At 55.8% G+C, this 24,762-nt stretch overlaps 1 protein-coding gene across 1 annotated transcript; it reads left to right on the forward strand.

The window, feature by feature from the left end:
* The first annotated feature begins 4,966 nt into the window (after nt 1-4,966).
* LOC128950049 (E3 ubiquitin-protein ligase NRDP1-like) lies at nt 4,967-24,328 on the forward strand. The gene is given in 11 exon segments (XM_054294922.1): nt 4,967-5,037; nt 7,272-7,387; nt 10,998-11,083; nt 11,085-11,111; nt 14,901-15,172; nt 18,233-18,368; nt 21,112-21,215; nt 23,976-24,003; nt 24,005-24,043; nt 24,045-24,087; nt 24,090-24,328. Coding segments are annotated over 9 exon segments (951 nt in total). The 5' UTR covers nt 4,967-5,037; nt 7,272-7,387; nt 10,998-11,020.
* The last annotated feature ends 434 nt before the right edge of the window (nt 24,329-24,762 follow it).

The following is a 24,762-nucleotide window of genomic DNA, read 5'->3' on the forward strand; positions in this document are numbered from 1 at the left end:
ATTTGGGGTGGATTTGGGGGGAAACTTGGGGGGATAATTGGGGGAAATTTAAGAGAATTCGGGGAAATTTGGGGGAGATAATTTGGGGGAAATTTAAGGGAGATTTGGGTCAAATTTGTGGGGATTTGGGGCAAATTTGTGGTGGATTTGGGAAAAAATTTGGGGGAAATTAGGGAGAACTTGGGAGAAATTTAGGGGGGATTTGTGGTGGGCAATTTGGGTAAATTTGTGGGGGATTTGGGGGAAAATTTGGGGGTGGATGTGGGGGAAAATTAGGGAGAACGTGGGGGAAATTTAGTGGGGATTTGGGGGAAAATTGGGGGATATTTGGGGTGGATTTGGGGGAAATTTGGGAGAATTTGGGGGAAAACTTAGGGGGGATTTTGTGGGGCAATTTGGGTAAATTTGTGGGGATTTGAGGCAATTTGGAGTCCCCCCCCAACCCCACAAACCCCCCCAAAAAAACCCAAATTCCCCCCCAAAAAACCCCAAATCCCCCCCAAAAAACCCAAAACCCCCCAAAAAAACCCCAAAACCCCCCAAAATCTCCTCCTTACTCCCCAATCTTCTGCAGGTCCCCCCCTCGGCCGGTGTAGAGCGTCAGGCAGCCCTTGAAGGACGGAGGCGTAGCTGAGGAAGAGGAGGGTGGGGGAGGGGTCAGCCAATGCACCCCAAATATCCCCAAAATTGCCCCCAAAATACCCCCCAAATCCACCCCCAAATTTCCCCTAAATCTACCCCAAATATCCCCCAAATCCACCCCAAATACCCCCCAATTTTCCCCCAAATCCACCCCCAAATTTCCCCTAAATCTACCCCAAATATCCCCAAAATTGCCCCCAAATACCCCCCAATTTTCCCCTAAATCCACCCCCAAATTTCCCCTAAATCCACCCCAAATATCCCCCAATTTTCCCCCAAATACCCCCCCAATTTTCCCCTAAATCCACCCCCAAATTTCCCCTAAATCTACCCCAAATCCACCCCAAATACCCCCCAATTTTCCCCCCAAATCCACCCCCAAATTTCCCCTAAATCTACCCCAAATATCCCCCAAATCCACCTCAAATATCCCCCAATTTTCCCCCAAATCCCACCCCCGAATTTCCCTTAAATCCCCACAAATTTGCCCCCAAACCTCCCTTAAATTTCCCCCACTTCTCTCCCAAATTTCCCCCAAATCCCCGCCAAGTTTCCTCCAAATCCACCCCCAAAATTTGCCCCAAATCCCCACAAACGTTTCCCAAATCCACCCCAATTTCCCCCAAATTTCCCCCTAAGTTGCCACCAAATTCTCCGATTTCCCCCAAATCCACCCCAAATATCCCCCCAATTTTCCTCCAAATCCCCTCCCAGGTGTCCCCAGGTGTCCCCGGTGTCCCTGTACCCCTTGGTGAGGTGGATGATGTCCCTGGGCTGGATCAGGTTCCCCACATTGCCCCAAATCCCCCCTAAATTTTCCCCCAAATGTCCCCAAATCCCCCCAGAAGTGTCCCCCAGCTGTCCCCAAGTGTCCCCAGGTGTGTCCCCAGTGTCCCCAGGTGTGTCCCCGGTGTCCCCGGTATCCCTGACCCCTTGGTGAGGCGGATGATATCCCCGGGCTGGATCAGGTTCCCGAAATCCACCCCAAATCCCCTCCCAGGTGTCCCCGGGTGTCCCCAGGTGTGTCCCCCGGGTGTCCCCAGGTGTCCCCCATGTGTCCCAGATGTGTCCCCAGTGTCCCCCAGGTGTCCCCCAGGTGTCCCCAGGTGTCCCAGGTGTGTCCCCAGTGTCCCCAGGTGTGTCCCCAGGTGTGTCCCCAGGTGTCCCCAGGTGTGTCCCCAGGTGTGTCCCCAGGTGTGTCCCCGGTGTCCCCCGGTGTCCCTGACCCCCTTGGTGAGGCGGGATGATGTCCCCGGGCTGGATCAGGTTCCCCACATCGTCCCACACCGAGATGTTGATGCTGCCGCTCTTGTCGGCCACTTTGCACGTCCGCACCTCGTGGCCGTCCTTGGTCCTTGGTCACCCGGCCTGGGGACACGGGGGGGACACGGGGGGGACACACAGGGGTCACACGGGGTCACACAGGGGTCACACAGGGGTCACACAGGGTCACAGGGTCACACAGGGTCACACAGGGTCACACAGGGGTCACAGGGTCACACAGGGTCACAGGGTCACAGGGTCACACAGGGTCACAGGGTCACACAGGGGTCACAGGGTCACACAGGGTCACACAGGGTCACAGGGGTCACAGGGTCACACAGGGTCACAGGGTCACAGGGTCCACACAGGGGTCACACAGGGTCACACAGGGTCACACAGGGGTCACAGGGTCACACAGGGTCACACAGGGGTCACAGGGGTCACAGAGGATCACAGGGTCACAGGGTCACAGGGTCACACAGGGTCACACAGGGGTCCACAGGGTCACACAGGGTCACACAGGGTCACAGGGTCACAGGGCACTGACCGGTCTCCAGCACGATGAAGATCAGGTTCAGGTTCTTGAGGCCGGGCCGGACGTCCCTTGACCAACGTCTCAGAGCTCATGGTGGGACAGGCTGGGGGACAGCGGGGACACTGAGGGGGACACTGAGGGGACACTGAGGGGACACTGAGGGGACAGCAGGGGGACATTGGGGACACTGAGGGGACAGCGGGGGACACTGAGGGGACAGTGGGGGACACTGAGGGGGACAGCGGGGGACACTGAGGGGACACTGAGGGGACAGCGAGGACACTGAGGGGACAGCGGGGACACTGAGGGGACACTGAGGGGACAGCGAGGGGACACTGAGGGGACACTGAGGGGACAGCGAGGGACACTGAGGGGACAGCGGGGGACACTGAGGGGACACTGAGGGGACAGCGGGGGGACAGCGAGGGGACATTGGGGACACTGAGGGGACACTGAGGGGACACTGAGGGGACAGCGAGGGGACAGCGGGGGGGGACACTGAGGGGACACTGAGGGGACAGCGGGGACACTGAGGGGACAGCGGGGACACTGAGGGGACACTGAGGGGACAGCGGGGGGGGACAGCGAGGGGACATTGGGGGACACAGGGACAGGGAGGGGACAGCGAGGGGACAGGGAAGGGACCCAGGGACAGGGAGGGGACATTGGGGACAGTGAGGGGACAGGGAGGGGACAGCAGGGACACAGAGGGACACCAAGGAGGACACAGGGACAGAGAGGGACAGCAGAGACACTGAGTGACACCGAGGGGACATGGCACTGAGGAGACTGAGTGACACTGAGGGGACAGAGAGGGGACACAGGGACAGGGAGGGGACAGCAGGGACACAGAGGGACACCGAGGGGACATTGCACCAAGGGGACACTGAGGGGACACTGAGGGGGACAGGGAGGGGACAGGGAATGGCACCCAAGGGATAGGGAATGGCACTGAGGGGACACTGAGGGACAGCAGGGACACTGAGGGGACACTGAGGGGGACACTGAGGGGACTGAGGGGACACAGAGTGGCACTGAGGGGGACACTGAGGGGACACAGAGTGGCACCAAGGGGACACGGTGGGTGGGGGGGGTGCTGAGGTGACAGGGAGTGACACAGAGGGGACACGGCGGGGACACTGAGGGGGACAGAAGGGACGCAGAGTGGCACCGAGGGGACACCGAGGGGGACCACGATGGCACTGAGGGGACAGGGAGCGGTACCCAAGGGACAGGGAATGGCACTGAGGGGACACTGAGGGGACCAAGGGGACAGGGGAGGGGACATGGCACTGAGGGGACACAGAGTGACACTGAGGGGGCACTGAGGGGACAGGGAGTGACACTCAAGGGGACACGGAGTGGCACTGAGGGGGACACTGAGGGGACACTGAGGGGACACGGAGTGACACTGAGGGGACACTGAGGGACTGAGGGGGACAGGGAATGGCACCGTGGGGACATTGAGGGGACAGGGAGGGGCACCAAGGGGACAGTGGGGGACACGGAATGGGACCCGTGGGGACACTGGGGGGGGACACCGGGGACCAGGGGGGACACCGGGAAGGGACAGCGGGACCGGGGGACAGCGGGGACGAGAGGGGGGACACCGGGAAGGGGGTGGGGGACACTGAGGGGACACCGGGGACCAGAGGGGGGACACTGTGGGGGACACCGGGAATGGGGAGGGGGACACCGGGGACAGGAGGGCTCCGGGGACCGGGGCGACACCGGCGGTGGCAGCCCCGGGACCGGCCCGCGGGGACCGGGATGGGGAACCGGGGACACCGGGACCGGGACACGGGGATGGGACACCGGGACCGGGACACCGGGGATGGGACACTTTGACCGGGGACAGCCGGGATGGGGACACCGGGGATGTGGGGACCGGGACACGGAGACCGCGGGACCCGGGGGTGGCCCATGGGGGGACATCGCCGGGGACGGGAGCACCGGGACCGGACACCGGGGGTGGAACCACCGGGACCGGACACCGGGAACGCCACGGTAGCAACGAGACACCGCGAACGGCAACGCAAAGGCAGCACCGAGAGGGACGGAACACCCGCGAGCATCCCTGCAGGGAACCGGGACCACCGGAGCGCGGGGGACACCGGGACACCGGGAACGGGACCGCGGGGGACGGGGGCTACGCACGAACGGCACTCCGGGGGCCACCGGGACCGGGAGCAGAACCAGGACCGGCACCGGCACCGGGAGCGGGGCCGCGCTCCCGTCCCGCCACCAGGGGGCGCTCGCCGCTCCCGCCGCGCTCACCGGGCACGGCGCCGCCGCCCGCCGCCGGCGCTCCCGGAAGTCCCGCAGCGCAGCCAATCAGAACGCAGATAGGCGAGTGGACGCGCTGCGCTTCCAACCAATAGCAACGCAGAGAGGGGAGGGACTATGAGGATAAGCCCACGCCCACTCCACACCGCCCCTACCACCGAGTTCCGGCCAGAGCGGCACTTCCGGCGCGGCACTTCCGGTGCGGCGGGGGCCGGGCGGCGGCACCGGGAGGAGGCCGCGGCCGCCGCTGAGCCCCGAGCGGCCCCGGACGGCCCCGAGAGGCCCCGAGCGTGCCGGGCCCGCCGCCCGCGGTACGTGAGGCTGGGGGGGGAGGCACCGGAGAGGCCCCCGGGGGCGGTCCCCGGTAACACCGGGAGAACCGGGGGAGGAGCGGGGGAACCTCCATGGAGGAGGACCGGAGAACCCGAGGGGGGGTCGCGGTTGGAGGAGGAGGGCTCGGGGGTGGGTGTCGGTAACGGAGAATGGAGCTGAACGGAACCGGGGATGGGAACCGGGAACGGCTCCGGTTGGGGATTGTCCGGTAACGGGAGAGCGAGGAGGGAATGGGGGGAGAATCCCGAGGAATTTGGGGGAAATCCAGGAAAATTTGGGAAAAATCCCGAGGAATTTTTGGGGGAAAATCGGGGAGAATTTTGGAAATAATTTGAAGGAATTTGTGGGAAAATCGAGAGAAATTTTGGGAATAATTTTAAAAAAATTTGGGAATTATTTGAGAGAATTTTGGGAATTATTTGAGAGAACTTTGGGAATAATTCGGGGGAATTTGGGGGAACAATGCCAGAAAAAAATTGGGGGATAATTCAGAGGAGTTTGGGGATAATCCTCAGGAATTTGGGGGTCAGGCTGAAAGAATTGGGGGAAAATCCAGAGAAATTTGGGAAAAATCCAGAATAATTTGGGGAAAAATCCCAAATAATTTTGGGGAAATCCGGAGAAATTTCAGGAAAAATCCAAAATAATTTTGGGGGACAATCCAGAGGAATTTGGGAAAGATCCAAAATAATTTTGGATAGTAATTTTGGGAATTTGGGCTGAAATTCCCAAATTTCTGAGGCTTTGATCCCACTGGAATTGGGGCCGAAATTCTCAAATTTTTGAACCTGCATCCCACTGGAAATGGGGCCAAAATTGCCAAATTTTTGAGTGTGAATCCCACTGGAAATTGTGCTGGAATTCCCAAATTTCTGATCCTGAATCCTTAGATCCCACTGGGCTGGAATTGCCAAATTTCTGAGCTTGGATCCCAGTGGGAATGGGGCCAGAATTCCCAAGTTTCTGAATGTGAATTCCTGGATCCCACTGGACTGGAATTCCCAAATTTCTGAGTGTGGATCCCACTGGAATTGGGGCTGAAATTCCCAAATTTCTGAGCTTTGGTTCCAGTGGGAATGGGTCCAGAATTCCCCAAATTTCTGAACCTGAATCCCTGGATTCCACTGGGCTAAAATTTCCAAATTTCTGAGCTTTGATCCCACTGGAAATGGGGCCAAAATTCCCAAATTTTTGAGTGTGAATCCCACTGGAAATTGTGCTGGAATTCCCAAATTTCTGAGTGTGAATCCCACTGGGAATGAGACTGAAATTCCCCAAATTTCTGAGCTTTGGTTCCACTGGATTTGAGACCAGAATTCCCAAATTTCTGATCCTGAATCCCTGGATTCTACTGGGCTGGAATTCCCAAATTTTCTGAGCTTTGGTTCCAGTGGGAATGGGGCCAGAATTCCCAAATTTCTGAACCTGAATCCCACTGCAATTGGGGCTGAAATTCCCAAATTTCTGAGCCTGAATCCCTGGATTCTACTGGGCTGGAATTCCCAAATTTCTGAGTGTGGATCCCACTGGGAATGAAACTGAAAATTCCCAAATTTCTGAATGTGAATCCCCACTGAGAATTTGGGCTGAAATTCCCAAATTTCTGAGCTTTGGTTCCAGTGGGAATGGGACCAGAATTCCCAAATTTTCTGAACCTGCATCCCACTGGAAACAGGGCTGGAATTCCCAAATTTCTGAGCTTTGATCCCACTGGAATTGGGGCTGAAATTCCCAAATTTCTCAACCTGAATCCCACTGGAATTGGGGCTGAAATTCCCAAATTTCTGAGTGTGGATCCCCACTATGAATGGGGAAGAAATCCCAAATTTCTGAGCCTGAATCCCACTGAGAATTTGGGCCAGAATTCCCAAATTTCTGAGCTTTGATCCCACTGGAAATGGGGCCAAAATTGCCAAATTTTTGAACCTGAATCCCACTGCAATTGGGGCTGAAATTCCCAAATTTCTGAGTGTGGATCCCACTATGAATGGGGAAGAAATCCCAAATTTCTGGAGCCCGAATCCCACTGAGAATTTGGGCTGGAATTCCCCAAATTCTGAGCCTGGACCCCTCTCCGAGCCTGGTTTTGGGGCTCCATTATTCCCAAAATTCCCATAAAATCACCACAGGGGGAGGGAATTTCCCCCCATGTTGGGAATCCCAGGTGGGATTTTGACTTTTCCTGATTTTTTTTTCTCTTTTTTGGGATCAGATCTGCGCCCTGAGGGAGAGGAGAGGGAAAAATGGGAGAATTTGGGGAGGAATTCCCTGCACAGAGTGAGGCCAGAGCAGCCCCGAGCCCTGCCAGGAGGAATTCTGCCACGGGAGGTAAATCCGGGTCCATTCCTTGGGAATTCCTTCAATCCCTCCTTTTTTTCATTTTTTCCCTTTCCTTTCCTTTCCTTTCCTTTCCTTTCCTTTCCTTTCCTTTCCTTTTCCTTTCCTTTCCTTTCCTTTCCTTTCCTGAAATTTCCTTTCCTGAAATTTCCTTTCCTTTCCTGAAATTTCCTTTCCTTTCCTTTCCTTTCCTTTCCTTTCCTTTTCCTTTCCTTTCCTTTCCTTTCCTTTCCTTTCCTTCCCTTCCCTTCCCTTCCCTTCCCTTTCCCTTCCTTTCTTTCCTTCCTTCCCTTCTTTTTTTCCCTTTTTCCTGTTCTTTCCTTTTTCCTTTTTTGGGAATTCCTCCAATCCCTCTTTTTTCTATGAGTAGTTCTCCAATCCTTCCCTTTTTCCTTTCCTTTCCTTTTTTAGGAATTCCTCCAATCCTCCCTTTTTTTCCTTTTCATTTTTCCTTTCCTTTTTCCTTTTTGGGAATTCTTCCAATCCTTCCTTTTTTTCCCCCCATGGTAATTTTTTCCAATCCCTCCTTTTTCCATTCTGGGAAGATCCCAGAGGAGTTTTTGGGGTGAAACCTGGGGAGATCCCAAAGGAATTTTGGGGTTTGGGGGAAGATCCCAAAGGAATTTTGGGAGGATTTCAGAGACATTTTGGGAAGAGCCTGGTGAGATCCCAAAGGAATTTTGGGGGTTTTGGGAAGATCCCAAAGGAATTTTGAGGAAGATTTCAGAGACATTTTGGATCAGCCCTGGTGAGATCCCAAAGGAATTTTGGGGTTTTGGGAAGATCCCAAAGGAATTTTGAGAAGATTTCAGAGACATTTTGGGATCAGCCTGGTGAGATTCCAAAGGAATTTTGGCGTTTGGGAAGATCCCAGAGGGGTTTTGGGAAGATTTCAGAGGAATTTTTGGGATGAGCCTGGTGAGATCCCAAACAAATTTTGGGAGGATTTCAGAGACATTTTGGGATCAGCCTGGTGAAGATCCCAAAGGAATTTTGGGCTTTGGGAAGATCCCAGAGGGGTTTTTGGGATGGGGAGTTTTTGGGGCTGTTCCCGGATTTTTCTGGGCACCCCTGCCCTGCAGGGAATTTTCTGGGGACCCCCTGATCTCCAGGGAATTTTCCAGAACCCTCCAGAGGAGCCTCCCCAGCTGCCCCCGATCCCATGGGAAGGGCCGGGCCGGGATTTGGGAGCTGCCCTGACCCCCGCAGCAGCCGTTGGTCCTTATCAAACCCTGCTCCTTATCAAACCCTGCTCCTTATCAAACCCTGCTCCTTATCAAACCCTGAGGCTGTGGAGTTTTCCCAGGGATTCTTTTTGGGGATTAAAGGAGGGACCTGGGGCTGCTCTGGGGACAGGGAGGGGACAAAGCCCCTTCCTGGGCCGTGGCGGGGGACGCGGGGGTCACATCTGTCCCCCTGTCACCGGGGTCACATCTGTCCCCTCTGTCACCGGGGTCACATCTGTCCCCCTGTCACCCGGGGTCACATCTGTCCCCCTGTCACCGGGGGTCACGTCCTGTCCCTCTGTCACCAGGGTCACATCTGTCCCCCCTGTCACCGGGGTCACATCTGTCCCCTCTGTCACCGGGGTCACATCTGTCCCCCCGTCACCGGGGTCACATCTGTTCCTCTGTCACCGGGGTCACATCTGTCCCCCTGTCACCGGGGTCACATCTGTCCCCTCTGTCACCAGCTCTGCTCCTCGGCCGGGGGCACAGCTGGGCGGGGACAGGCTGCAGGAGCCCGGCACATCTGGACATGTTTGGGAGCCACATCTGGACAGGAGGCCACATCTGGACAGGGTTTGGGTGCAGGAGCTCAGGCACATCTGGCTGGGGGGTCGAGCCGCCAGGAAGCCCGGCACATCTGGACGTGTTGGGGGAGGCCACATCTGGCTGTGGGGCAGCAGCAGGGCCAGGCCTGACCTGCCCCCCCCCCTGGGGTGGGCACAGCTGGAATTCCTGCGGTGGGCACAGCTGGAATTCCTGCCCAGCACAGCTGGAATTCCTGTGTCCCCTCACAGCTCCCAGTCCCCATCCCGGTGTCTTCCCTTCCCTTCCCTTCCCTTCCCTTCCCTTCCCTTCCCTTCCCTTCCCTTCCCTTCCCTTCCCTTCCCCTCCCCTCCCGTTGGGGTTTGGGGTGGGGGACTCCTTATCGGGGCCGTTGTCACCGCCTTTGTCACCGCTCTGTCACCGCCTTTGTCACCGCTCTGTCACCGCCTTTGATGTCGGGGAGGGGCCCAGGGAGCAGCAAGGGCCGGGGCGGAGCTCAAGGCCGGGCCTGGAGGAGGGGAAGGGGCTGGGGAGGGAATTCATTGGGAATTCTGAGCTGGGAAGGGGCTGGGGAGGGAACTCATTGGGAATTCCAGGCTGGGAACGCTTCCATTCCCAACACCAGACGTGCTGAGCTCTGCAAATCAAATAAACCGCCCCAAAAACCGCCCCAAAAACCGCCCCAAAAACCCCAAATCAAATTTCCACAAATAGGAAATTCAGGGTTAGGATTAAGATCGGGGTTGGGGGTTGCCAGGATTGGGATTTGGGTTCCCGGGATTTGGATTTAAAAACCCTTCCCAACCCTTTCTCTGTAGGACTTTGGCCTTCAAGCCCCTGGTAGATCCCAATCCCAGGGGCTGGAAATGGCTCTGGGAAGACCCAAAAATGCTCCAAGGAACCCAAATCCTCCCCCATCCCTGACCCAAAGGAGCTCAAGAAAAATGGGTTTGACTTAAAAAGCCTTTCCCTGCAGGACCTTGGGTTTCAAATCCCAATCCCAGGGGCTGGAAATGGCTCTGGGAAGACCCAAAAAGCTCCAAGGAACCCAAATTCCTTCCCTCCAAGGAACCCAAATCCCTGACCCAGAGGAGCTCAAGAAAAAAACAGATTTTACTCAAAAATCCTTCCCAACTCTTTTCCTGTAGGATCTTTGCCTTCAAACCCTATTAGATCCAATCCCAGGGGCTGGAATGGCTCTGGGAAGACCCAAAAACCCAAATCCCTGACCCAGAGGAACTCAAGAAGAAACGAGTTTGACTCAAAACCCCTTTCCCTGCAGGACCTTGGCCTTCAAATCCCAATCCCAAGGGCTGGAATGGCTCCAGCACCCGAGGAACCCAAATTCCTCCCCGTCCTTGACCCAGGGGGACCCCAAGGAGGTTCAGGTTTGACTCAAACCCCAAGGATTTGCCCCATCCCTGACCCATCCCACCCCACAGGGTTCTGGCGCCGGTGACGAGCGATGGGGTATTGATGTGGCTCGGTTTCCAGGAGGAAAATCCTTGGAAATCCCAATCCCAGGGGCTGGAATGGCTCTGGGAACACCCAAAAACCCCCAAGGAGCCCAAATTTGTCCCCATCCCTGACGCAAAGGAGCTCCAGAAGAGATGAGTTTGACTCAGGAACCCTTTCCATGCAGGACCTTGGCCTTCAAACCCTGGAAGGCCGAGGAGCTGGAATGGCCTCTGGGAACGCCCAAAAAACCGTGAGGAACCCAAATTTGTCCCCCATTCCTGACCCAGGTGACCCCAAGGAGGTTCAGGTTTGACTCAAACCCCAAGGATTTGCCCCATCCTGGGGTGACCCTGACCCATGCCACCCCGCAGGGTTCTGGCGCCGGTGACGAGCGATGGGGTATGATGTGGCTCGGTTCCAGGGGGACGTGGACGAGGACCTGATCTGCCCCATCTGCTGCGGGGGTCCTGGAGGAGCCGGTGCAGGTAGGACACACCTGGGGATGGGGGTGGGGACAGGTAGGACACACCTGGGGATGGGGACAGGTAGGACACACCTGGGGATGGGGTGGGTGCAGGTAGGGACACACCTGGGGATGGGGACAGGTAGGACACACCTGGGGATGGGGGTGGGGACAGGTAGGACACACCTGGGGCATGGGGTGGGTGCAGGTAGGACACACCTGTGCATGGGGACAGGTAGGACACACCTGGGGATGGGTGCAGGTAGGACACACCTGGGGATGGGGGTGGGGACAGGTAAGGACACACCTGGGGATGGGTGCAGGTAGGACACACCTGGGGCATGGGGTGGGTGCAGGTAGGACACACCTGTGGATGGGGTGGGTGCAGGTAGGACACACCTGGGGATGGGGACAGGTAGGACACACCTGGGCATGGGGTGGGTGGCACGTAGGACACACCTGGGGATGGGGGACAGGTAGGACACACCTGGGGATGGGGGTGGGTGCAGGTAGGACACACCCTGTGGATGGGGACAGGTTAGGTACACACCTGGGGATGGGGTGGGTGCAGGTAGGACACACCTGGCAATGGGGACAGGTAGGACACACCTGGGCATGGGGACAGGTAGGACACACCTGGGGATGGGGTGGGGTGCAGGTAGGACACACCTGGGGATGGGGACAGGTAGGACACACCTGGGGATGGGGACAGGTAGGACACACCTGGGGATGGGGTGGGTGCAGGTAGGACACACCTGGCAATGGGGACAGGTAGGACACACCTGGGGATGGGGTGGGTGCAGGTAGGACACACCTGGGGATGGGGACAGGTAGGACACACCTGGGGCATGGGGTGGGTGCAGGTAGGACACACCTGGGCACCAGGCTGGGATCTGGTGGTGGGCTCCAGGGCTTGGGGATGTTGGGATGGGATGGGCAGGGTCCTGGGAAGGGTTTGAGCAGCACAGGTGAGGGGTCAGGACAGGTGAGGGACCCCCCCCATCCTGGGGAAGGAGTGGAGGTGGCGTTCAGGGCTCTGGCAGGGATCAGGCACAGGTTGGACTCGATGATTTGGGAGGTTTTTCCCAAACTCAGCGATTCCATGAGAGGTCCCGTGAGTGCTCCCTTGAGTTATGCTATGGTTGATCCCAAGAGTGATCCCACGAGTGATTCTATGAGCAATGCCATGAATGATTCCATGATTGATCCCATTAATGATCTCATTATTGATCCTATGATTGATCACATGATTGACCCCATGATCAATCCCATGACTGGAGGAGCACAGGTGGCACTCAGGGCTCTCCTGGGGATCAATTCCATCTCGGCCTTGATGCCCTGGGAGGTTTCCCCAACCCAACCATTCCATGAATGATCCCATGTGTGATCCCATGAATGGTTCCCAGACCAATCCCGTGATCGATCCCATGACTGAATGAGCAGAGGTGGCACTCGGAGCTCTCGTGGAGATCAGTCCCAGCCTGGCCTCGATGCCCTGGGTGGTTTCCCCAACCCAACCATTCCATGAATGATCCCATGTGTGATCCCATGAATGGTTCCCAGACCAATCCCGTGATCAATCCCATGATTGAAGGAGCAGAGGTGGCACTCAGAGCTCTCCTGGGGATCGAGTCCATCTTGCCCTCGATGCCCTGGGAAGTTTTTCCCAATCCAACCATTCTATGGAATGATCAATGCCATGATCAATCCCATGACTGAACGAGCAGAGGTGGCACTTAGGACTCTCCTGGGGATCAGTTCCATCTTGGCCTCGATGCCCTGGGAGGTTTCCCCAACCTCAGCTGTTCATGCATGGCTCCATGAGGGATTCTATGAATGATCCCATGAGTGATCTCAAGAATGATCCCATGATCGATCCCACAAATGATCCCATGATCAACCCCATGACTGAACCAGCAGAGGTGGCACTCAGGGCCCTGTGGGACATCAAGTCCACCTTGGCCTTGACAATCTGGGAGGTTTCCCCTGCTCAACCATTCCATGAATGATCCCATGGTCAATCCCATGATCAATCCCTTGATCAGTCCTATGAGTGATGCCATGATCAATCCCAAGAATGATCCCACGAGTGATCCCATGATCAATCCCATTACCGAATGAGCACAGGTGGCACTCAGAGCTCTCCTGGCGATTGAGTCCATCTTGGCCTTGATGCCATGGGGATGTTTCCCCAACTTAGCCATCCCATGATTGATCCCACGAATGTTCCCATGATCAATCCCATGACTGAATGAGCAGTGGTGGCACTCAGGCCTCTCCAGGGGATTGAGTCCATCGTGGCCTCGATGCCCTGAGAAGTTTCTCCAACCCAACCATTCCATGATCAGTGCCATGATCAATCCCATGACTGAACCAGCAGAGGTGGCACTCGGGGCTCTCTTGGACATCAGGTCCATCTGGGCCTTGACAATCTGGGAGATTTCCCCACCCAACCATTCCATGAGTGACCCCATGATCAGTCCCATGACTGAATGAGCAGAGATGGCACTCAGGGCTCTCTTGGACATCAAGTCCATCTTGGCCTCGATGCCCTGGGAGGTTCCATTGCATCATCGATCCCATGATTGATCCTACCAGTGACCCCATGATCAATCCCATGACTGAATGAGCAGTGGTGGCACTCAGGCCTCTCCAGGGGATTGAGTCCATCGTGGCCTTGATGCCCTGAGAAGTTTCTCCAACCCAACCATTCCATGATCAGTGCCATGATCAATCCCATGACTGAACCAGCAGAGGTGGCACTCGGGGCTCTCTTGGACATCAGGTCCATCTTGGCCTCGATGCCCTGGGAGATTTCCCCACCCCAGCCATTCCATGCATGACTCCATGAGGGATTCCATGATCAATCCCATGATCAATCCCATGACTGAACCAGCAGAGGTGGCACTCGGGGCTCTCTTGGACATCAGGTCCATCTTGGCCTCGATGCCCTGGGAGATTTCCCCACCCCAGCCATTCCATGCATGACTCCATGAGGGATTCCATGATCAATCCCATGATCGATCCCATGACTGAACCAGCAGAGGTGGCACTCAGGGCTCTCTTGGACATCAGGTCCATCTGGGCCTTGACAATCTGGGAGATTTCCCCACCCAACCATTCCATGAGTGACCCCATGATCAGTCCCATGACTGAATGAGCAGAGATGGCACTCAGGGCTCTCTTGGACATCAAGTCCATCTTGGCCTCGATGCCCTGGGAGGTTTCCATTGCATCATCGATCCCATGATTGATCCTACCAGTGACCCCATGATCAATCCCATGACTGAATGAGCAGTGGTGGCACTCAGGCCTCTCCAGGGGATTGAGTCCATCGTGGCCTTGATGCCCTGAGAAGTTTCTCCAACCCAACCATTCCATGATCAGTGCCATGATCAATCCCATGACTGAACCAGCAGAGGTGGCACTCGGGGCTCTCTTGGACATCAGGTCCATCTTGGCCTCGATGCCCTGGGAGATTTCCCCACCCCAGCCATTCCATGCATGACTCCATGAGGGATTCCATGATCAATCCCATGATCAATCCCATGACTGAACCAGCAGAGGTGGCACTCAGGGCTCTCTTGGACATCAGGTCCATCTTGGCCTCGATGCCCTGGGAGATTTCCCCACCCCAGCCATTCCATGCATGACTCCATGAGGGATTCCATGATCAATCCCATGATTGATCCCATGACTGAACCAGCAGAGGTGGCACTCGGGGCTCTCTTGGACATCAGGTCCATCTGGGCCTTGATGCCCTGGGAGGTTCCCCCACCCCATCCCGCGTGACGCTCTCCGTTCCCCGCAGGCGCCGCACTGCGAGCACGCCTTCTGCAATGCCTGCATCACGCAGTGGTTCTCGCAGCAGCAGACGTGCCCCGTGGACCGCAGCGTGGTGACGGTGGCCCACCTGCGCCCGGTGCCGCGCATCATGCGCAACATGCTCTCCAAGCTGCAGATCACCTGCGACAACGCCGTCTTCGGCTGCACGGCCGTGGTGCGCCTCGACAACCTCATGGCTCACCTCAACGACTGCGAGCACAACCCCAAGCGCCCCGTCACCTGCGAGCAGGGATGCGGGTGAGGGCACGGGGCACGGGGTGGGCACGGACGCGGGGTGGGCATGGACATGGGGTGGACATGGGGTGGGGATGGGCATGGTATGGGCACAGGGATCACCCTGGGATGGATATGGGATAAGGATGGACATGAGGTGGGGATGGACGTGGGATGGTCATGGGATGGAGATGACCTTGGGGTGGACACAGGATGGGCACTGGGATGGACTACAGGGTGGGGATGGACACCTAGAACGGGCACAGGGATGGACATGAGTGGACATGAGGTGGCCGCGGGATGGACACGAGATGGCCATGGGTTGGGCGCAGGATGGGCACTGGGATAGGCATGGGATGGGCATGGAACGGACACAGGTTGGTCCTGGGATGGTCATGGGATGGACACAAGACGGGCACTGGGATGGACATGGGGTGGGCATGGACATGGGATGGGGATGGGCATGGGGATGGGCATGGTATGGGCACAGGGATCACCCTGGGATGGACATGGGATAAGGATGGACGTGAGGTGGGGATGGACGTGGGATGGGCATGGGACAGGCACGGGAGTGGCTCTGGGATGGACATCAAATGAGGACGGTCAAGGGATGGGGATGGACATGGGATGGATGTGGAAGGGGGATGGCCATGGAATGGGCACAGGATGAGGATGGACACAGGATGGACACCGGCATGGACACAGGAATGGCCCTGGGATGAGCATGGGATGGGGATGGTCATAGGATGGGGATGGACATGTACAACTGGCACAAGTATGGGCACAGGGTGGGCACGGGGTGGGCATGGGGATGAGGGTGGACATGGGATGGGCAAGGGAAGGGCACAGACATGGAATGGCCCCGGGATGGGCACAGGATGGGCACTGGGATGGGCACAGGGTGGGGATGGTCATGGGATGGGGATGGCCATGGGATGGACACAGGGTGGGGATGGGATGGGCACAGGAACGGCCCTGGAATGGGCACTGGGATGGACATGGGATGGGGATGGACATGAGATGGGCATTGGGATGGGCACAGGATGGGGATGAGATGGGCACAGGATGGGGGTGGTTGTGGGATGGGGATGGCCATGGGACAGGCAGAGGACGGGCACTGGGATGGGCATGGGATGGTCCTGGGGATGGACATGAGGTAGGCATGGACATGGGATGGGCATGGGATGGGAATGGACACATAGAATGGGCACAGGATGGCCATGGAACAGGCACAGGAGTGGCACAGGAATGGGCACAGGAAAGGGCACTGGGATGGACATTGAATGGGGATGGTCGTAGGATGGGGATGGACACATAGAATGGGCACTGGATGGACATTGGTATGGACATGAGGTGGTCCTGGGATGGACACAGGGTGGGGATGGACATGGGATGGGCACAGGAATAGCCCTGGGATAGACACGGGATGGGGATGGAACAGGCACAGGGATGACTCTGGGATGGGCACAGGATGGGCACTGGGATGGACACAGGATGGGGATGGGTGTGGGATGGGCACAGGAGCGGACATTGGGATGGAGATGGCATGGGGATGGACACAGGATGGCCCTAGGATGGACACAAGGTGGGAGTGGGATGGGCATGGTATGGGCATTGGGATGGACACAGGAATGGGCACTGGGATGGACATGAGATGGCCCTGGAATGGACTCAGAGTGGGCATGGGATGGGCACGGGATGAGGATGGACATGGAATGGCCCTGGGATGGACACAGGATGGCACTGGGTTGGGCACAGGGTGGCCATGGAATGGCCAAAAGAACGGCCCTGGGATGAACATTGGCATTGGCATGGGGATGGGCATGGGTTGGCCATGGAACAGGCACAGGGATGGGCACTGGGGTGGGCACAGGGATGGGCACTGCGATGGGCACTGGGATGGGCACTGCGATGGGCACTGGGATGGGCACAGGAATGGACACAGGATGGCCCTGGGATGGTCCCTGGGATGGGCACAGGATGGGCACTGGGATGGGCACAGGGATGGGCACAGGATGGGCACTGGGATGGGCACAGGATGGCCCTGGGATGGACACAGGATGGGCACAGGGATGGGCACAGGATGGCCCTGGGATGGGCACAGGATGGCCCTGGGATGGGCACTGGGATGGGCACAGGATGGGCACTGGGATGGGCACTGGGATGGGCACAGGATGGGCACTGGGATGGGCACAGGATGGGCACAGGGATGGGCACTGGGATGGGCACAGGATGGGCACTGGGATGGGCACTGGGATGGGCACAGGATGGCCCTGGGATGGGCACAGGATGGGCACAGGGATGGGCACTGGGATGGACACAGGATGGGCACAGGGATGGGCACTGGGATGGGCACTGGGATGGGCACAGGATGGGCACAGGATGGGCACAGGGATGGGCACAGGAATGGACACAGGATGGGCACAGGGATGGGCACAGGGATGGGCACAGGAATGGACACAGGATGGGCACTGGGATGGGCACAGGATGGACACAGGATGGCCCTGGGATGGGCACAGGATGGGCACAGGATGGGCACAGGGATGGGCACAGGATGGGCACTGGGATGGGCACAGGATGGACACAGGATGGGCACTGGGATGGGCACAGGAATGGGCACAGGATGGGCACTGGGATGGGCACAGGATGGACACAGGATGGCCCTGGGATGGGCACAGGGATGGGCACTGGGATGGGCACTGGGATGGGCACAGGATGGGCACAGGGATGGGCACAGGAATGGACACAGGATGGGCACTGGGATGGGCACAGGATGGACACAGGATGGCCCTGGGATGGGCACAGGATGGCCCTGGGATGGGCACAGGATGGGCACAGGATGGGCACTGGGATGGGACACTTCAGGAGAGGTCCATGTTGGACCTCCGCAGGAATTTCCTCCTGGAAGGAGCTGTCAGGCTTTAGCACTCCTCAGGAAGGCATCCAAGCAAAAAAACCCCATTTATCCCCCAAATCCTCCCCCAGCCTGACACTCGGAGCCTTTCCCCACCTGAGTTACCTCCGGGAGCTGTAAAATCCCCTAAATTTGTGCCTCCACCTTTTTTCCCCTCTCTCTCCTGGCAGGTTGGAGATGCCCAAGGACGAGCTGCCCAACCACAACTGCATCAAGCACCTGCGCTCGGTGGTGCAGCAGCAGCAGACGAGGATTGCAGAGCTGGAGAAAACCTCAGCTGAGCACAAGCACCAGCTGGCCGAGCAGGTGGGCACCTGGAAGGGCAGGTTTGGGGTGTTTGGAACTGAAATCCCCCCCAAAAAAGGGGGGAGAAGGTGTGGTTCTGTAGGTTTGGGCTGGGCTACACTGGGGACTCCAGAAATATCAAAATCCCCCCAAAAAATTCCCAAAGAAATCCCAAAAAAAGTCTGTAGGGAGGTGTCTGTGGGATTGGGTGGCCGAGCAGGTGGGCACCTGGAAGGGCAGGTTTGGGGTGTTGGGAACCAAAATCTCAAAAAAAAATGGGGGAGAAGGTGTGGTTCTGTAGGATTGGGCTGGGCTACACTGGACACTCCAGAAATCCCAAAATCCCCCAGAAAATCCCAAAAAAAGTCTGTGGGGAGGTGTCTGTGGGATTAGGTGGCTGAGCAGGTGGGCACCTGGAAGGGCAGGTTTGGGGTGTTGGGAACTGAAATCCCCCCAAAAAAATGGGGGAGAAGGTGTGGTTCTGTAGGATTGGGCTGGGCTACACTGGGAACTCCAGAAGTATCAAAATCCACCAAAAAATTCTCAAAGAAATCCCAAAAAAAGTCTGTGGGGAGGTGTCTGTGGGATTGGGTGGCCGAGCAGGTGGGCACCTGGAAGGGCAGGTTTGGGGTGTTTGGAACTGAAATCCCCCCAAAAAAAGGGGGGAGAAGGTGTGGTTCTGTAGGATTGGGCTGGGCTACACTGGGGACTCCAGAAATCCCAAAATCCCCCAGAAAATCCCAAAAAAAGTCTGTGGGGAGGTGTCTGTGGGATTGGGCTGGCCGAGCAGGTGGGCACCTGGAAGGGCAGGTTTGGGGTGTTTGGAACTGAAATCCCCCCAAAAAAAATGGGGGAGAAGGTGTGGTTCTGTAGGATTGGGCTGGGCTACACTGGGAACTCCAGAAGTATCAAAATCCACCAAAAAATTCTCAAAGAAATCCCAAAAAAAGTCTGTGGGGAGGTGTCTGTGGGATTGGGCTGGCCGAGCAGGTGGGCACCTGGAAGGGCAGGTTTGGGGTGTTTGGAAGTCAAATCCCCAAAAAACATAGAGGAGAAGTTGTGGTTCTGTAGGATTGGGCTGGGCTACACTGGGGACTCCAGAAATCCCAAAATCCCCCAGAAAATCCCAAAAAAAGTCTGTGGGGAGGTGTCTGTGGGATTGGGCTGGCCGAGCAGGTGGGCACCTGGAGGGCAGGTTTGGGGTGTTGGGAACTGAAACCCCCCAAAAAAAAATGGGGGAGAAGGTGTGGTTCTGTAGGATTGGGCTGGGCTACACTGGGGGACTCCAGAAATATCAAATCCCCCCCAAAAATTCCCAAAGGAAATCCCAAAAAAAGTCTGTGGGGAGGTGTCTGTGGGATTGGGTGGCCGAGCAGGTGGGCACCTGGAAGGGCAAAAATTGGGGTGTTGGGGAACTGAAAATCCCAAAAAAAAAAGGGGGAAAAGTGGCTGGGAGAAGGTGTGGCTCCGTGGGATTGGGCTAGGCCATGCCAGGAGCTCTAGAAATCCCCAAAAAATCTTAAAAAAAATTCCCCCAAAAATGGGGGAGAAGGTGTGGCTCTGTGGGATTGGGCTATGCAACGCTGAGGGCTCTAGAAATCCCCAAAATCCCCCCCAAAAAAGGCTTTGGGGAGGTGTGAGTTGAGTGTGGCTCTGTGGGACTGGGCTGGGCCACAGCGGGGGGCTCCAGGCATCCCAAAAATCCAAAACAAATCCCCAAAAAAAATGGGGGGAGAAGGTGTGGCTCTGTAGGATCGGGCTGGGCCACACTGGAGGCTCTAGAAATCCCAAAATCCCAAAAAAGGATCCAAAAAAAAACCCCCAAAAAAGGATGTGGGGAGATTTGAGTTGAGTGTGGCTCTGTGGGATTGGGCTGAGCCATGCTGGGGGCTCCAGAAATCCCAAAATCCAAAAAAAAAATCCCCAAAAAAATGGGGGAGAAGGTGTGGTTTCTGTAAGGGGAAGATGTGTCTCTGTGTGGCTCTGTAGGATTGGGGACTCCATAAAATCCCAAATCCCCCCAAAAAAATCCCAAAGAAGTCCCAAAAAAAAGGTTGTAGGGAGGTGTGAGTTGAGTGTGGCTCTGTGGGATTGGACTAGGCCACGCTGGGGGGCTCCAGACATCCCAAAATCCCAGAAAATAATCCCAAAAATTCCCCCCCAAAAAAGGATGTGGGGAGATCTGAGTTGAGTGTGACTCTGTGGGATTGGGGGTACACCATGCTGGGGGCTCCAGAAATCCCAAAATCCAAAAAAAAATCCCCAAAAAAGGCTGTGGGGAGGTGTGAGTTGAGTGTGGCTCTGTGGGATTGGGCTGGGCCCGTGCTGGGGGCTCCAGAAATCCAAAAAATCCCAAAAAAATCCCCCAAAAAATCCTCAAAAAACAGGAAAAATTGTGCTGAGGGGGACCAATGGGTTGAGTGTGGCTCTTGCAGTAATGAAAATTAAAAAAATGTTGTGAAAGATCTGATTTATTTAAAGGATATAAGTTAAATCTGGTAGTAATTATTATTTATTTTTCTAATAAGTTTTAAGGTCTTCATTCCAAGTTTTTATTTGTGTTTATTTTTGTATTTATTACCTTTGTAAGATTAAAAAAAAGGGGAAGAACAAGGGGGCGGGTTTGCGTTGTTAGGCACCAAAAACGAGGGGGAAAAAAAAGGGTAAATTTTTGGTGCTTGGACACCAAAAATCCTCACAAAAAAAAGGAGAAAAAAATGGATAATTCTCATTCTAAATCCCATTTTTTTCCCTGCCTTGGCAGAAGAGGGACATCCAGCTGCTCAAGGCCTACATGAGGGCGATCCGCAGTGTCAACCCCAACCTGCAGAACCTGGAGGAGACCATCGAGTACAACGAGATCCTGGAGTGAGTGGCGGGGGCCTCCGGGGGGTTTTTGTGGGAAATTTTTTTGGTTTTTTTTGAGGGAAATTTATCGATTTTTGAGGGAAATTTATCATTTTTTGAGGGATTTTTGTTGTTTTTTGAGGGAAATGGGTCATTTCCTGAGGGAAATTCACTGATTTTTGAGGGAAATTTGTCATTGTCTGAGGGAAATTTGTAGATTTTGGGAGAAAATTTGTCACTCTTTGAGGAAAACTCATTGATTTTTGAGGGAAATTTGTCATTTTCTGAGGGAAGTTTGTAGGTTTGGAGGGAAATGAGTTGATTTTTGAGGGAAATTAATCAATTTTTGAGGGAAATTTTGTAGGTGTTTGAGGGGAATTAGTCAATTATTGAGGGAAATTCATCGATTTTTGAGGGAAATTCATCAATTTTTTCAGGGAAATTTGTAGGTTTTGGGGGGGAAAGTTGTTGTTTTTTGAGGGAAATTTGTGGTTTTTTGAGGAGATTTTGTAGGTTTTGGGAGAAAATTCATCTTTTTCTGAGGGAAATTTGTAGGTTTTAGGAGAAAAAATTGTCATTTTTTGAGGGAAATTCATTGTTTTTGAGGGGAAATTCTATTTACTTTTGAGGGAAATTTGTTGTTTATTGAGGGAAATGTGTTAATTTTTGAGGAAATTCTGTGATCCCACCCCATCCCTGACCCCGTCTGAGTGTCCTGAGCTGGCCTGAACCCCCACAAATCCACCCCAAACCCTCATCCCTGACCCCATTATGCCCCCTAAGCTGGGTGGAACCCCAAAATTCCACAATCCTGACCCCCATTATGTCCCCCCCAGCTGGGTGAACCCCCACAATTCCCACAATCCCTGACCCCATTATGCCCCCCTAACTGGCTGAACCCCCAAAATTCCACAATCCCTGACCCCATTATGTCCCCTAAGCTGGCTGAACCCCACAATTCCACAATCCCTGACCCCATTATGTCCCCCCAGCTGGGTGAACCCCCACAATTCCACAATCCCTGACCCCATTATGTCCCCTAAGCTGGGTGAACCCCCACAATTCCACAATCCCTGACCCCATTATGTCCCCCCAGGTGGGTGAACCCCCACAATTCCACAATCCCTGACCCCCATTATGTCTCCCCAGCTGGGTGAACCCCCCACAATTCCACAATCCCTGACCCCATTATGTCCCCCCCCAGGTGGGTGAACCCCAAAATTCCACAATCCCTGACCCACATTACGTCCCCCCAGCTGGGTGAACCCCCACAATTCCACAATCCCTGACCCCATTATGTCCCTAACTGCCTGAACCCCCACAATTCCACAATCCCTGACCCCGTTGTGTCCCCCCCAGCTGGCTGAACCCCCACAATTCCACAATCCCTGACCCCATTATGTCCCCCTAAGGTGGGTGAACCCCCACAATTCCACAATCCCTGACCCCGTTGTGTCCCCTAAGCTGGGTGAACCCAAAATTCCACAATCCCTGACCCCATTATGTCCCCAAAGCTGGCTGAACCCCCACAATTCCACAATCCCTGACCCCATTATGTCCCCCCAGGTGGGTGAACCCCCACAATTCCACAATCCCTGACCCCATTATGTCCCCCCCAGGTGGCTGAACCCCAAAATTCCACAATCCCTGGACCCCCATTATGTCCCCCCAGGTGGGTGAACCCCCACAATTCCACAATCCCTGACCCCATTATGCCCCCCTAACTGGCTGAACCCCCACAATTCCACAATCCCTGACCCCATTATGTCCCCCCAGGTGGCTGAACCCCAAAATTCCACAATCCCTGACCCCATTATGCCCCCCTAAGCTGGCTGAAACCCCCACAATTCCACAATCCCTGACCCCATTACGTCCCCCAAGGTGGGTGAACCCCCACAATTCCACAATCCCTGACCCCATTATGTCCCCTAAGCTGGGTGAACCCCACAATTCCACAATCCCTGACCTCATTATGTCCCCCTAAGCTGGGTGAACCCCACAATTCCACAATCCCTGACCCCATTATGTCCCCCCAGCTGGGTGAACCCCCACAATTCCACAATCCCTGACCCCGTTGTGTCCCCTAAGCTGGGTGAACCCCCCAACATTCCACAATCCCTGACCCCATTATGTCCCCCCAGGTGGGTGGAACCCCCACAATTCCACAATCCCTGACCCCATTACGTCCCCCCACGTGGGTGAACCCCCACAATTCCACAATCCCTGACCCCATTATGTCCCCCCAGGTGGGTGAACCCCCACAATTCCACAATCCCTGACCCCATTATGTCCCCCTAAGCTGGCTGAACCCCCACAATTCCACAATCCCTGACCCCATTACGTCCCCCAAGGTGGGTGGAACCCCCACAATTCCGCAATCCCTGACCCCATTAATGTCCCCCCCAGGGTGGGTGAACCCCCCACAATTCCACAATCCCTGACCCCATTATGTCCCCCCAGGTGGGTGAACCCCACAATTCCACAATCCCTGACCCCATTACGTCCCCCCAGCTGGGTGAACCCCAAAATTCCACAATCCCTGACCCCATTATGTCCCCTAAGCTGGGTGAACCCCCACAAATTCCACAATCCCTGACCCCATTATGCCCCCCTAAGCTGGCTGAACCCCCACAATTCCACAATCCCTGACCCCATTATGTCCCTAAGCTGGGTGAACCCCACAATTCCACAATCCCTGACCCCATTATGTCTCCCCAGCTGGGTGAATCTCCCCAATTCTACAACCCCGCCCCGCCCCTGACCCCCATTATCTCTCGCCAGGTGGGTGAACTCTCTGCAGCCGGCGCGGGGTGACGCGCTGGGGCGGCATGATCTCCACGCCGGACGCCCGTCCTTCAGGCCGTCATCAAGCGCTCGCTGGTGGAGAGCGGCTGCCGGCGTCCATCACCAACGAGCTGATCGAGAACGCGCACGAGCGCAACTGGCCGCAGGGGCTGGCCACGCTGGAGACGCGGCAGATGAACCGCAGATACTACGAGAACTACGTGGCCAAACGCATCCCCGGCAAGCAGGCCGTGGTGGTGATGGCCTGCGAGAACCAGCACATGGGAGAGGACATGGTGCTGGAGCCGGGGCTCGTCATGATCTTCGCTCACGGAGTGGAGGAGATCTGAGAAAAATCCAGCTCTGGGATGGTGGGGGGTTTTGTGGAGATGGGGGTTTTGGGGTTGTGATTATTGGTCATGGAGGAGAGCCGAAAAAAATCCAACTTGGAGATGGCAGGGGTTTCCTGGACTTGGATTTTTCCCTCATGGAGTGGAGGAGATATGAAAAAAATCCAACTCTGGGATGGCAGGGGTTTCCTGGACTTGGATTTTTCCCTCATGAAATGGAGGAGATCTGAGAAAAATCCACCTTGGGATGGAGGGGAGTTTTATGGAGTTGGGGTTTTGGGGTTGTGATTTTTGCTCATGGAGGAGAGCCAAAAAAAATCCAACTTGGAGATGGCAGGGGTTTCCTGGACTTGGATTTTTCCCTCATGGAGTGGAGGAGATCTGAGAGAAATCCACCTTGGGATGGAGGGGGTTTAATGGACTTGGATTTTTCC

Source organism: Melozone crissalis, unplaced genomic scaffold (assembly GCF_028551555.1).
Source record: "Melozone crissalis strain CALT ecotype California unplaced genomic scaffold, PUWL_Pcris_2 ptg000388l_1, whole genome shotgun sequence".
NCBI classification, from domain to species: Eukaryota; Metazoa; Chordata; class Aves; order Passeriformes; family Passerellidae; genus Melozone; species Melozone crissalis.